Raw genomic sequence first — 15,203 nt, forward strand, 5'->3', positions numbered from 1 at the left:
TTAAAGGAAATCATTTCAAGTGAATGCCTGGAAAGTTATTGTATCAAATATTTTAAAGGTTTACCATCACATAAAGGAAGAAGATTTTCACAAAACTAAAGAAAACAATAACTGTTGAAACAAATAATAATTATAATTATAAAAAAAAAAAACAATATAACAGTTATCTTTAATGTCTGTTTTCTTATTTTGAGTTAAGAGATTAAAGTATATTCTTTTAATGTGTTAGGATCAGAACCTAATCCCAAGTTATATACTTAGCTAATATCACAATCTTTGGAGTTTTCTTTTATGTAACCCTTAGTAATTTATGGGACTACTACTGTATTGTATTACTGATATTTCTTTTGTCATGCTAATTAAATACTTTTGTTTTGATTCTTTACAGAGACAAACATAAACTTCTTATTAGAAATGGCATTACAAAAAGTTGCTTATCTTCCATTTGCATATCTTGTTGATCAGGTAGATACATTTTTAACTTAAATTTTCTAAAAATAATTTGTTTGAATTTTATTGTTATGACCTTGAACACTCTGTACATATGTTTTAATGAGGAAGATGAAGTGGATGAAATTATATTTTTTACAAATGTCAAAATTGAACATAGAAGAGAATAGAACCTACCACCAGCCGATCTAGAACTAGGACATTAATTACTGCACCAATTAATTGTCTTGTCAATGTATTAACATTCATTCTTGATAAATATCTTTTAACCTACTCTTTTTTTTTAAATAATTTTTTCAAATGAAATTTAAAAGTTTTAAATTTTTTTCTGATCTATACTTTCTAGAATCTTATATTTCATATTAGCTTTAATTTTTTTATGCAATAATCAGTGAAGAAATTAAAATAATAATTTATGTGTGGCCATAATATTAAGACAGCCATGATTGCTGAAACAAAGAATGTGTTAAAAAAGCTAAAAAGAGTTAAGGTAGGTAGTATGAATTTAGTATTGTTGAAGTTTAAAAGTAAACAAGAGTAAAGTAAAAGTATTACAATGAGTAGTGAAATTTACAATTAAGAGAAGACAGAAAACAGAAGTTGAAGAATTTTGTTATTCTAAATTTGAAGATGAAAAAATAAAATAACTGTAATAAACTTGATTATGTAATTATCTCAGTATTAAAATACCCTGAAAAAGTATAATAAAAAAAATAATAACCATAAAGCTTGTTACATTTAGAAAATTGTCTATTTTAATATGTTTTTTTTTTATTTCTAATTGAAGTTTATAAAAAAGAAAAATAAAGAAACTATAACCTTTTAAAGAGTTAATTTTGAATGCAATAAATGCAGGTATGTGCACAGTTTGGCCCTGAATGTAACTGTATTAATAAATCCCATTTAGTAGATTAACAAATTGTAGAAAGAAAGTTATATGCAAAAATATTGCTATATAATAAGATATAAATTATATTTTCAGATAATTGAGCCATGAAATAAAGATCTTACGCACATAAAACAATTTTTTTTTTTTAATTTTGTTAGTCATACATTATAAAACTGACCTTATTTTAGTAATGAATCTTTTATGGTATAATAATATTTAGTATTTGGTAGCTAGTCTTTGAAATGATGCAATTATTACCAGAGAAAACAAAAGCAAGTAATTAAAAATTAAAAAATTATCTTTTGCACCACTAAAAAAATCAACTTATAATTTCATTAAAAATGATTTTTTATTAATTTGTATTAATAGAATAAAAACTTCTCTTTCTGATTTTTTTTTAGTGGAGATGGGGAGTGTTCTCAGAAGGGATAGAACTGATGAATATAAGATGGTGGGAACTTAGGTTACAACATCAAGGAATCATACCACCAGTACCAAGAGGGGAAAGTGATTTTGATCCTGCTTCAAAATATCATATTATTGCAGATCAACCTTATATTAAGTAATTATATATATATTTATTAAAGTTTTATAATTAGTATTTAAATTTAACAATAGACATCATGTTTAATCCAACTGGTTGGATTACGTATATACAGTATTACCAATAGTACATGAGGTAGTGGATTTGAACCTTTATTATAATTATTATTATTACTTTCTGTTTGGTAAGAACTTTTCTCTCTTCAGCTTTAAAAATTAAAAGCTTGAATTTTGGATCCAAGAATAAATTTGCTTTCACTAAAGTTGAAAGTTTAAAAAATTTTACTTCCTCTGAATTAGGTTTCATTATAATGAGAAATAACAGGTTTTACCAACCCTGGAAGTGCAGCTAATATTTGAATTTTACAAATAAACAAATTTTGAGCAACTCAGAATTATAAATTATCTCTATATGTGTGACGAACAAAAGTTGCATGGAATTCTTTCTTACATATAAACAAATTTTTAAATGTTAAAAAAAAATTGTATTATAATTCTAGCATTTTCAGTTAGACCATCTAGTAATTAAAGAAAGAATTTCATTATTGAACTCAAGCAGATGTACATAAATTTATTTTTTATGGTGAATTCTAAAATCAAATCAGTTTTTTTCTATCATCTCGGATTTTTAGTTGATTTTTAAAAAAAAACAAGAAATGTTTTCTTTTTTGAAATTACTTTTTTTTATGTACCAAGAAGTCTTCTATTTGTAAGTTATACTGATGGAACCTTTTTCCTAGGTTGTTGCTCACAGCAACCAAATTTCAAGGGAACAAGAACAAGATGAAAATGTAAAAAATTAAGTTTCATTGATATTCTGCACCCTTAATTTTTGTAATTCACTAAGAGTTTACCTAGTAATAGATCACTATTTTCATCTTTTGTATTTCCAAGAAAAGTTTGAATATCTTTGAAATAACTTCCATGCTACTAGTTCCTTAGGATCATAGATGCTATCAAATATGGTCATACATTAATTTTCTGATTTTAGGACCAATACTATTTTCTCTTCACTTTAGCAATACTAACAATTATGGAAAAATTTGAGCTAAATATATAAAGCTTTCTCTATTTTTACCAACTGCTTCATAAAATCCTACATTATCCTATTTTTATAAGTATTGGTGACGAAATAACTAAGTGAGGCTCAGTAAATGGAGTATTCTTAAAATCTTTTGTCCTGTAGTAAGATCGTCTCATTACTACTAAAAATACTGTTTTTAGCCAATCCTTAACTCTCTTTTTCTGTTTAGCCTCTGGAACCACCATAAGGTATTACTTCAGAGAATAAATGAGGATGATATGTATGAGTGTAAATGAAGTGTAGTCTTGTAGAATCTCAGATCGACCAATCCTGAGATGTGTGGTTAATTGAAACCCAACCACCAAAGAAAACCAGTATCCATGATCTAGTATTCAAATCTGTATAAAAGTAACTGCCTTCACTAGGATTTGAACCTTAACTAAGGTTAATCCTTAACTAAGTAATGTTGATCAGTACCAAAGCTGTTTCATAAATATAAGAAACAACACTATTTTGTAAAGCCACTCTGTATACCGAGATGAAGTCCAATAACTTTCAGATCGTCAAAGATTAAATATTTAGTGTTCATAATACCTAATAAATTTCAAAATAAGTGACATAATTTCATGAGTTTCTTTCATTCCTACAGTATTAGCTACCAATAAAGGAAAAACTTATTTTAAATATGCAATAATATGCCTTTAAATGTTTTTTATGAATTTATTATAAATAAATGCCAATCATCAACCACATACATAACAATCAGGACAAAAATTAGTCCATTAACATTATAACAGGAACAAATTAAGCCATCCGTAATAAAGTATTTCATTAAATTTGGTCTCTATTTTTATTACTAAAATTTTATTTCATTGTTTAATAAATTAACAATATTAACATGTTTTCTTGTCTTGAATGTACTAAAATTATAATGATACTACTTTATATATTGGTAATGAATTGAAAATGTGATGCGACACAGTATTTTGGAATACATATTCTGATTTAGGATAAAAAATACTACCTAAAACCCGCTTTCTTTCCACTTCCAAACACTGTGTTGCCCAATGTTATTTTTAACAATGAGCAACAGAATGAAAAATGTGTAAATCAATGATGAATATGCACATGAGAAAAAATTTTACATATACTACTTTAAATGGCTATAAATTACTTTAACAAGATAGGCAACAGCTAAAATCTAAGTAAATTTTTTTCTCTCTATACTGTTATTTTTATAATGACATAAAAAAGTAAATACTGTTACATTAAATACGTTAGGTTAATATTAGAAGGGTATCAAACTGTAAAAAATATTGTCAAGGATTTCTTGTCTAAGTCTAGAAAAAATGAAAAATTGTTTATTCTGTTTTGCTGAAGCATGCAGCAGTTTTGATTATAGTTATTGACTACTGACTTTTTTCAATGAAATGTAATTTATTTATTTTTAAAGGAAAGTGTAAATTATTTTTTGTTAATACTAGTTTGTATTTTATCTTGTTGTTTATTTAGGGTACAATAATGGAACCCACTGGGTTGGTCTAGTGGTGAACTCATCATTTCAAATCAGCTGATTTTGAAGTTGAGAGTTCTAAGGTTCAAATTCTAGTAAAGGCAGTTACTTTTATATGGATCTGAATACTAGATTGTGGATGTCGGTGTTCTTTGGTGGTTGGGTTTCAATTAACCACGCATCTCATGAATGGTCAACCTGAGACTATACAAGATTAGACTTCATTTACATTCATACATATCATCCTCTGAAGTAATACCTTATGGTGGTTCCAGAAGCTAAACAGAAAAAAAGAAGGGGTCTATAATGGAAGTCCAGTTATGATTTAATTTTTTAAATGTATATCATTCAGGTGTTAAGTTCTATATTAATTATGTACAAAATTAATTTGTTTTAGATTTCATTATATAGGCAAACTACGCAATAGATTAATAAGTACCATACTATATTCAAAGTATGTTATGTTTGCTACTTCATAAATACTAAATTTGAGCAAATGAAATTTGTATTTTTGCTGTAGCTATCACTTATTAATCAAAATATTTATTGTAAGCAGTATAAACACTATAATATTATTATTTTGCTTTTTTTTTAAACAGCTACTTTGTGTCACTGGTGCTTCAGTTCCAAATTCATGAATCTTTATGTCAAGCGGCAGGGCATATTGGTACAATACACAACTGCGATATATATAGATCACGAGAAGCTGGTCGTCTTCTAAGGTAATTTAGAGTATGATGATTATAGTGTAAAATATTTATCTTAAAATTTGTCAGATAATTATCTATAAATTAGTAATAGCGTTCAATTGTTTATAAATTAAATACTATTCAATATACTACCATCACATTGTTTTTTATAAATGATACAAAGCCAAATTTGAAAATTGGCAATTAACATAAACAAAGACTTACTTTCTTTAGCATAAAAAATAAATTACGAGTACATAGTTTTATAAATCAGTTCATACCATCAAAAGCCATAAACATTTTTTCTTATATGATAGAGATAAAAATTTCTTAACATTTAGTAATGAGATGGTTTTAATTAAAAGAACAATTAAACTTTTTCATGTAATGACATTTTTTTCTGCTTTATTTACAGAAATTATTATGGTGATAAAAATTTATGGGGATAAAATGTTTATAAAAAGCCAATATAATTTTTTTTTGTTATAAATAGTATAGATTACCCAAAATCATAGTATAGAGTATAAAAGTATGTGACAACTGTTCCCTTCTTTCAACTGTTCATCACTAATCATTAACAAACAGAAAAAAGTAGGAAATTTCAATGATTATACAAAGCTGATACTGTAAGAGCTACTGATTTCTTTAAGTTCCTGGTCTGACTGCGTGTAGCATAGAAAATTGTAGGGTACATGAAAATCATTCATTTTTAACCTTAAACTTTAATTAATAAAAATTGAAAATAAAACATTGACAGAAAGTTAAACATTCAAATAATATATACCACAATAACATCATAGCCATCTAAATAAAATTTCTATATTTTCTAAAACGTTTCTAAATAAAATTCAAATCTTTCTTCCTTTTCTTGGTTTTATTCAACTTATCTTGTGCCAGTTTGTTCAGAATTAACAGTTTTATGTGTTTCTTGCCCATTTAACAAAGTTACTGTATGTCAAACATAAAAACAGGGTTTTTTACCTCAATTTATTTATTTCATTTTAGATTTCTGAAAACCTACAGCAGGTACGTTTCAGAGACTTATTTTATTCAATTTTTCAGATCAAAAACCATAAAAAATTACAAATTCTGCTCCTTAATTAACATCCTACAAATTTCAGTATTACCTCATATCACCAGGGTAGCTGAAACTGAGCGAAATCTTTCATTAGGTATAACTTACAAACGAAGAATTTTGAGACATATGTTTATATTAACTTTTTCCATTATTTTCACAAGTAGAATAGATTATGAATGTCCTGGGAGAACTTTATGATAGACCTGTATTATGTATATATACAGTGTTCCAAAAATGGTGGGCTGGTTATACATTTTTTACTTATAAAACTACAGAAGAATATCCTTAGGAAAAATGGCAATTTCTCTTTCGCTCTCCCTCTTACACCATTTTGTTATTATTATATAAAAATGTATATCTCAAGTTCAGATAGAGGAATCACATTAATATTTGGTAAGAATCTTGGTAATAAAGTTTTAAAATTAGCAAAAAATCAGAGCTTAAATAAATACCTTCACAAATTACAAAATGGTGGTCATGTTTAATTTTCAATTTGTTATATCTTCATAAATATTTGTTTAGAAAGATGTATGATATTGCTAAAATATTAAGCCTTTTATTTTGAACAAAATGACACTTTATTTTTTAAAATCGGATAACAAATAGCCAAGTTATGGGAGAAAATTGATCTAATTTTGTCTGTTTTCATGTCCTTTAGGTTCAATTTGATTAAATATTAATTGTCTTTATTTATTGTTAATTCTAGTATTGTAAATTAGTATTAAATTAAGTAATAATTTTCTCACAATAATAGACGTAATAATTAAGTAAATAAAGCAATTACCTGTAATAATCTTACGTTAATTGTTGTAGAATGTTAGGTGCACTTTATCTTTTTTTTAAAAAAAAAACCGTTAACAATTGTCATAAGTTATATGAGATATTCAAAGTGTTTACCATTAGAAATTATACCAGTCTCCAGTATTTTTTTGAGAGAATGTCTTAACCATTCAAAAATTCCAAGAATATTCCTAATTTCTTGAAATCCATTTTTGATTGTTTGTTGAAGATCCTCAATGTTGAGTATTGGAGTTGAATAAAAAATATGGAGCATGGCTCCAGATGGAGCCATGCTCCAAATGGTAGAAGTCAAGAGGGTTCAGGTTATTGGGCAGGCCAGGGCACTGGCCCTCTGTGGCTATCCATTTTTCACAGAAAGTTACATGCAGGAACTCTGATACCAACTGACTGAAATGTGCTGGAGCTCCATCATGGTGAAACCACATATTTTCTCTTAATTGTAGAGGTAGGTCTTCCAACAAATGTGGAAGATTTTCGATCAAATGAGCACATCTCCTTTTAAATGATTTGGTAGAATGACAGAACCCAAAAGACAGTAGTTAAAAATACCTACCCATATGTTTGGGGAAAATCTTTGTTGATGGAAGATACCATGAAGAATCTCATTGCTCCAGATTTGCTGGTTGTGATAGTTTTGAACACCAATCCTGTTGAAAAAAGCTTCATCTGCAAACAGAATCCTTGCCGATAATAAATGGTTTTCAATTAATGTTCTTTGAAACCAGTTACAGAAAGCCAATCTACATGGAAAATCATCGGCAGTCAGCCTTTGTATGAGCTGCAAGTGATAAGGGTAAAGACAGTTACCATTTAAAATCTGCCACATGGTCATATGGCTCACACTTTCTTGTATTGCCAGAAAACATGTACTTTTATCAGGGGATTCTTCCACACGATTTAGAACACTTTCTTCTAAATCAATCATACTAGTACTCCTTGATCTACCATGGTCATGATTCCCTGGTGTAAACGAGCCTGTTTTTCTAAGCCATATGTGACGTCTTTCAAAAGTTTTTTTCATTTGTACACATATATTAGGAAACCTGTTTTCATAAAGTCTTTTTGCTGCTGCCGTGTTGCATTTTGCTAAACCATGTATTAAATGCATGTTAACACATTTCCGCAAAAGAATATTCAAACTCCATGATGACAAAACAACAAAACTTAAAAAATAAATCAATGACAATGAGTTGAAATTACTTAAAAATCATATGGTTTTATTTCAAAATAATATGCATTGCAATTTTATATTAACATGATCAGCAGTAATAGTCATGTAAAATTATTCAAAAGTGAAAAATATCAATTGTTTTATTATTATTTAGTATTAAATTTTAATGTAAGAAAATTATTACATAATTTGATACTATTTTACAATACTAGAATTAACAATAAATAAAAACAATTAATATTTAATTGAATTGAATGTAAAATGGGAGGACATGAAAACAGACACAAAATTACATAAATTTTCTGCCATAACTTGGCTATTTGTTTGGCCAACAGGGGGAGAATATAGGAGAAATTGCCATTTTTCCATACGATAATTTTCGTTTAGTTGTACAAGTGGAATCCAAAAATGTATAGCCAGCCCACCATATTAGGAACACTTTGTGTGTATACAAGGGATTGCTGAAAATTTCCTAGCTTTGCCTACAAAGAAAGGAGCCAGAGTTTTGAAATTATCCATTTATTTAATATATTCTCCACTGAGACTGATACACTTGGTTCATCGTTGCTTTTCTATGCAAGTAAAAATCCTGTGACTGGGTGTGAAACCAGCTCTCAGCAGCCTCTTTGACATCTTCAATGTCCTCAAAACAAAAACATCCTGTCAGGTGTTTCTTCAAGTACCAAAACAGATAATAGTCCGAAAGGGCTAGGTCTGGTGAATAGGAAGGATGGTTGACCAGTTGGAAACCAAGGGTGGAAGCATACTTCTCTCCCAGTGTTTGTGACATCTCAGTGTGAATGTCCTTTGTTGACTTTCTCTGGAGAAACAAAAAACTTCATGACGACCCGTAACTCCCTGACAACAAACTTGCTACTATGACAGAAAAAATTGTATGAATCCTGGACACCTGATAAGATTTCAAACTTTCAAATGAGCCCAAAGTTGTTTTTCTATTTCAACCACAATGCATCAAAGACAGGAACTTTTCAGCACCCCCTCGCATATATATATACTGGCAGATTACGCATACTTAGCAGTCTATACAACCAAATGCTTGCTCAAGTTCAACACAACCTGGTGCATAAGCAGGAAACATGACTAGAGATGATGCTATCTATATATGCTAATTTACATCCCACTCAATTCTGTTCCCCAACTCCTCAAGAAATTTCCTGCAACATCTAAGATCTTATTACTAGAAATCTTCAGAATAGTTTTGGAAAATTAGATGCCATTTGTGGGATTATGCACATGCACTTCTCCTTAAAGAATATATTCAATAGACAGGACAAAATTTATAATAGTAGATTCTTATGTGCTAAATAAAAATTTCATTTTACTAATAATTAAAGTACAATCCATGATCACAAATTTATCCTGATATACCAAAAGTAAACACTTAAGATACATTGAGCACAAATTTCTACAATTCTAATGGAGAGTCAGGCATTCTAACATCATGTGCTCAATAAAGACTCTATCCAGTTACCTTAGTCAATTCCCCTTCTCCTTTCGACATTATGCAGCAAGAAGAAAACTGGGATCCAGTACTTCAACTTCCACTGCAAATTTTATCAACCATAATTTTACTTAACTGCATTAAATAGATTACATAAAACTAAAGTAAAAACACATAATATTTTATTAATATAATTGAATTACACATAAAATAAAACCAATAAATAAAAGTTTATTAGTAAAGCTATAATATTTTATTACCTAATTCATAGTAATAAGATTATTAAATATTAATTCTTTTCATTATCACCATCCCTACACTATATTTATTAAAACACTACTTGCCATTTTCAAGTTTATGTAATAGTACAAATTTAAATCGTAAAGGTTTGAACAATAGTCACCATTATTGGAATAGTTAAAGCTTCATTTTTTAAATTTCTTAATCCTCTAAATTCCAGCAACAGCAATAAAAAACTTAAATTAAAAACATTTATACTCTTCAGAACCTGTAAAGTAATATAAATTAAACAAAATATTTCTCATTATTGTGAAAAATATTACAGAATTTATTCATTCAATCAAATATTGAAAGAGGTCTTCCACTACATCGAAACATTGTTATTAGGATTAAAAATATTATTTTTATGAATTATACTTACAAAATTAAAAATACAGACTATTATGAAGTTAAATCGTTTTCTTTTCTTTAAAAAAAAAATCTCATTCTAGTTTCTTGCTATTTTGTGTTGGCATTCAATGGAGAAATTCATCAGCTGTTTGTAAAAATTAACAGAGTATGGGCTCTACAATACAACCATATGATTGTAATACAATTATACTTGTATTCAGTTTCATAAAATGGAATATAAAAAAATATCTTGAGCAAAATGCTTATTACATCACCCTATATATTAATTTGTGTAATGAAATACAAATTACTGCTCTATTTCCCTCAAACTGATGCAAACTATTTTAAACTGATGCAAACAATTTGCATCAGTTTAAAATTTTATTTTTTTTATTACAATCTTAGATATACTTTGATGTTATTTTAATGAAACTGATGAAGTAAATGACATACGGAAAGTTGTCATATCCTTGTCAGGAATCAAATCCAAAATCAGTTAATATAGAAACCAGAATGCTAAGCACTATACCAACCGACTCACCAAATTATATAGAATTAGATTATTGAGGGTTGGAATAAACCAAGTAAATTTTAAACTGAATTATAAAAATTTAAATAAAGAAACAATGAGTAAAATTTGGATAATGTATCTATATTTAGAGACTAGCATAATAAAAATAGCTTCTAGTCGATGAAGAATTTTTGGGATTAAACCAAGTGGAATTACCTCCAGATAATCTTGTTTCTACTGAATATTTACAAGCAATTTTTTTTTATTTTATTTGATTTTACAGTGAAGCAATGGCATTGGGCTCATCACGGAAATGGACAGAAGTAGTGAAAATAATAACTAGAGGTCGAGCTAGTCGACTGGATGCTAGACCAATGTTAGAATATTTTGGACCATTATTATTATGGCTTCGTGTACAGAATAGAGATGAACAAATTGTTGGATGGTCTAGTTCACAAGAGGATAAAGGTATGACATTAAGTTCTAAATAGTTTCTATTTCATCATTAAGTGTTTTTTGTTTGTGGATGTTATTTATTCGGGTGATGGTTATTTCTCTTAATCTATCTTCAGTAACAAGTTTTTGCTTCAAATATGAAATGCATTTTTTTACAGTTTAATGTATTTGTAAATTAAAAGATTACTGATGATAAATTTCATTGAGAATCATTCAGTTTGTTATTAGGATTCCCATTATTAAATGGGGCTGCAAAATTTTAAACAGTTATTTAATAAACTTCTATCTAAATAGATTTAAAATGTTCAGATTCATGTACAGCAACAGGTCTATTAGCAGATAGCTGCACTTTCTTTATCTTTCTTCAAGGTTGCACCTTCAATATGAGTAAGTTGGAGATAATGATGCAACAAATTGTTATTATCTGTATAAAATTATACTGTAATTAACTGAACAGTTTAAATATCTACTGCAGCTCACTGCTCATAATGTATCTGTTATCCAACCTACTGCGTATTTAAAAACTGTAAATAGGCTTCCTTAAGCCATGTAATTCATTTTCTACTTCCTAGCTCTGCAGTTGAAGACCAGCTTTTATTTTTTTTAATATATATATATATATATACTAGAATCCACATCGCGGCTTTGCCCATAATATATGGTTTCTTGTGTTTTCTGTCACAGTTAGGGGACTCTGCCCCCTGGACCTCTCTGTGTTCATTAACTCATGCTTGTGAAAATAATTATGATAGATAAAAATTCAAACCTGTCCAATTTATAAAAACTAGGAGTAGATTCTAATTTCTTCAGAACAACAGTTTGGTCAGTATCAAATCAAATTTTTCCATTCAGTCGTGTTCAACCCTTGGCAATTACATAGGCATTAATATTTTTGTCTTTGGAATTTTCCTGGCAGGTTTTATGGATAGTTTGTCATTTTGCCTTCCTAATGTGGTTAATTGAAACTCAACCACCAAAGAACACTGGTATCCACAGTCTAGTATTCAAATCCATATAAAAGCAACTGCCTTTGCAAGGACTTGCAACTTAGAACTCTTGACTGAAAATTAGCTGATTTTGCAATGACAAGTTTAACCACTTATAGATTTCCTGTCACGGCTTCACTCCCAAAATACATAATCAGAATTACAAACATAAATTACATCACATTATTATCAAATCTCATAACGATTGATTCAATAGGGGTAGAATGAAATAGCAATAATGTAAAAATTTTTTTTTCCTCTTAAAATACAGACAATCAGTTTAAAAGTGCACCATTATTTAACAGAATCAATTTTATTCATATTTGTTACATTCAGGCTGACTTTATACCAACTCATCTACAGTAAATGCTGAAAGTAGTTACCATTTTATTTCAGACACTTATCCACACGCTTAATCATTGACCTAGATACGTTTCTTAACATCCCAGGTGTAATTGTTTGTATTGTAGCAGTAATTTTCATCTTAAGTTCTTCTAGAGTATGAGGATTGTTCTGATAACCTTTTCCTTTAAAAAACTCCCATAGAAAGAAATCCAAACTAGAGGTGTCTGGAGATTGTGGTGGCCGCAGACCTCTAGAAATCAGTCTATCCTTGAAAAACTCATGAAGAAACTCTGTTGTAGAGTGAGCAGTATGGCTAGTCGCATTATTCTGTTGTAACCAACAGTACCTCTCCTTCTCTTCTAACAGTGCGATAAACTGCATAACAATCTGTTGGTAGTGTTCCGAATGTATAATTTGATAAAAAAATATTGGTCTAACTACTCTCTTTCTTGACACAGCACACCCACATAATTTTTGCACATGAAGAAGTAACTAAAAAAAACATGTGGATTATCTGCACGCCATACATGATAGCTTTGGCTGTTTATGTATCCATAAAGGTAAAACCATGCCTCATCAGAAAAGAAAAATGTATCCAAAATTGATACGTTACCATAGATAAAGTTTTTTGGTAATCAGTAGTCCTTTTTTGGTAATCAGCTTCATGGAGTTCATGGAAAACAATATGGGTAAAACCTTAAACTTTTGCTGACCGCTGTATGAGCCAAACTGTATGAAATATTCACTTCTTATCTTAACTTCCTAAGAGATTTGTGTGGGGATGCAACCATTTTTTTTAAATTGTATTCATCACCTCTTCTGTTAAAACTGTCCTCTTCCTGATTCGTGTTTTTTCACAAACAGAATCCGTATGTAATTTTTTTATCAATTTCTCAATAGCTTTGTTTATTGGCGCCACCTTGTTGAATTTTTTAGTAAATTCATTCACGCATTGAAAATAAGAACATGTGACGAAATACCGTTCGACAATGAACACTCTTCTGTTGATAAACGTATATTGACACAATACTGGTCAAACAACTAATCATATACCGATATATGTAACCAGCTACTGAGTCAGTTACGATCCAGAATAATGGTCTTTCCCTCACATACCAACTGTAATACGCTATGTTTCCCTTGTTCAAATGAATTATTACTACTACAACAAATTCTGATGTAAACATTCACAAAGAAAGTAGCGGTGTACTTTTAAATTGATTACTCTGTATAGAAATTCAAAAATCCCTTTCAAGATTTAAAAAAAATCCTTTCTTAGTGGACACTTACACCGTAAGAAGAACATGAATATAAATTTTTATAAATTTATCTTGAGTAGTTTTTGCTGGATGTCAATTATGAATCAGTCACAGCATATTTTATAAGGGAAAAATAAAATATATATATATATATATATATATAGACTATTAGCACATACACAAATTAAAAAAAAAATAGCCGGATTTAAAAAAAAATTCAAAATTTATTTTAATACTTTAAATTCGGAACTTCAATAAATATAAAATTAATCTTTTGATATTCAGATGAAGATTACATACACCAAAAATCCAGTTGATATATTCATTTGTTAGTGAGAAATTAAAATAAATTATAAATTTCATTGTTACTCCATTTTAACCCCTTAAACTGGGTATTTCAAATAATTATAATCTTAATTTGCATTTAAACCATAACAGCATGAGTAGAACAATGTATAAAAATGAAGAACATGTATAAAAGTTTCATCATTTATCATCAGCAATTTTTTTTGGTTATTGAAGAATCAGTCAGTCAGTTTAGGCAAGTTCCTTTATAGGTACAGATTTACAAAAAATGTATATAAATAACAATTATAAATTTTACTTGTCTGTATCACAAGTAATGGTAATATTTTAGGAATATAACTACAATTCTGAAACCTTTATTTTGATTTACAAATTCGTAAGTAAAAATAAAGAGAAGTAAGGTCAAAGGAAATAAATATAGATCTGGAAATGCTATATTTTTTGAAATATTTTTCCAAATATTAACAAATTTTACATAAAAAATTAATGGTACCTTACTGACAAAAACAACATCAAATTCTAATTGATTAAAGTAATTAAAAATTGTAAGGTAGTTTTACCTTTTGATTCAATCTGACAAGTTATCACAGTATCATGAAGAAGAACTATGTAAAACTTCATTGGTATTTACATGTGAATTTATTAGCCATCAAGGTATATTGACAGAGTCTAGATCTATCATCAAAATTATTTTATATATATTTATAAAATTTTAATTTCAGGTGTACATAACTTTTTAGAATTTATTCATACACAAGCCATTTTTAGGTAGCAAGTAAGAACCCTTTTGTAGTTCTTTGTAATGAATTATTATTTTTATAATGGGGTATTCATAATCCATATTACCTATTAAGAAACTTATACATGAATCAACCTTTTTATATTTATTTATGTATAACACAGTCAAATTATGGTTTTAAAATTTATCTCCAGACTTTTGAGTCTACTATTGTAAAATCGGAAAAATTAGTAAATTTTTACATCAAAAATTTGAACTGAATCTTCTAGAATATAACAAAAAACAAAGTATTTCTGCATTTATATTCATGGATTTTTCTTCATTTTCAATAATTACATTAAGTGAACTGAA

At 28.3% G+C, this 15,203-nt stretch overlaps 1 protein-coding gene across 3 annotated transcripts in view; it reads left to right on the forward strand.

Annotated features, from left to right (window-relative positions):
- Window positions 1-15,203, forward strand: part of LOC142329871 (angiotensin-converting enzyme-like) — a 111,303-nt gene that overhangs the window by 72,879 nt on the left and 23,221 nt on the right. For all 3 annotated transcript variants that reach the window (XM_075374754.1, XM_075374752.1, XM_075374753.1), the window contains 4 exons: window positions 389-465; window positions 1,741-1,901; window positions 5,019-5,141; window positions 11,045-11,229. In XM_075374754.1, the coding sequence (XP_075230869.1) occupies window positions 389-465; window positions 1,741-1,901; window positions 5,019-5,141; window positions 11,045-11,229 (546 nt within the window). The remainder of the gene's footprint in view (window positions 1-388; window positions 466-1,740; window positions 1,902-5,018; window positions 5,142-11,044; window positions 11,230-15,203) is intronic.

The sequence above is a fragment of the Lycorma delicatula genome, chromosome 9 (genome assembly GCF_047948215.1).
Source record: "Lycorma delicatula isolate Av1 chromosome 9, ASM4794821v1, whole genome shotgun sequence".
NCBI lineage: Eukaryota > Metazoa > Arthropoda > Insecta > Hemiptera > Fulgoridae > Lycorma > Lycorma delicatula.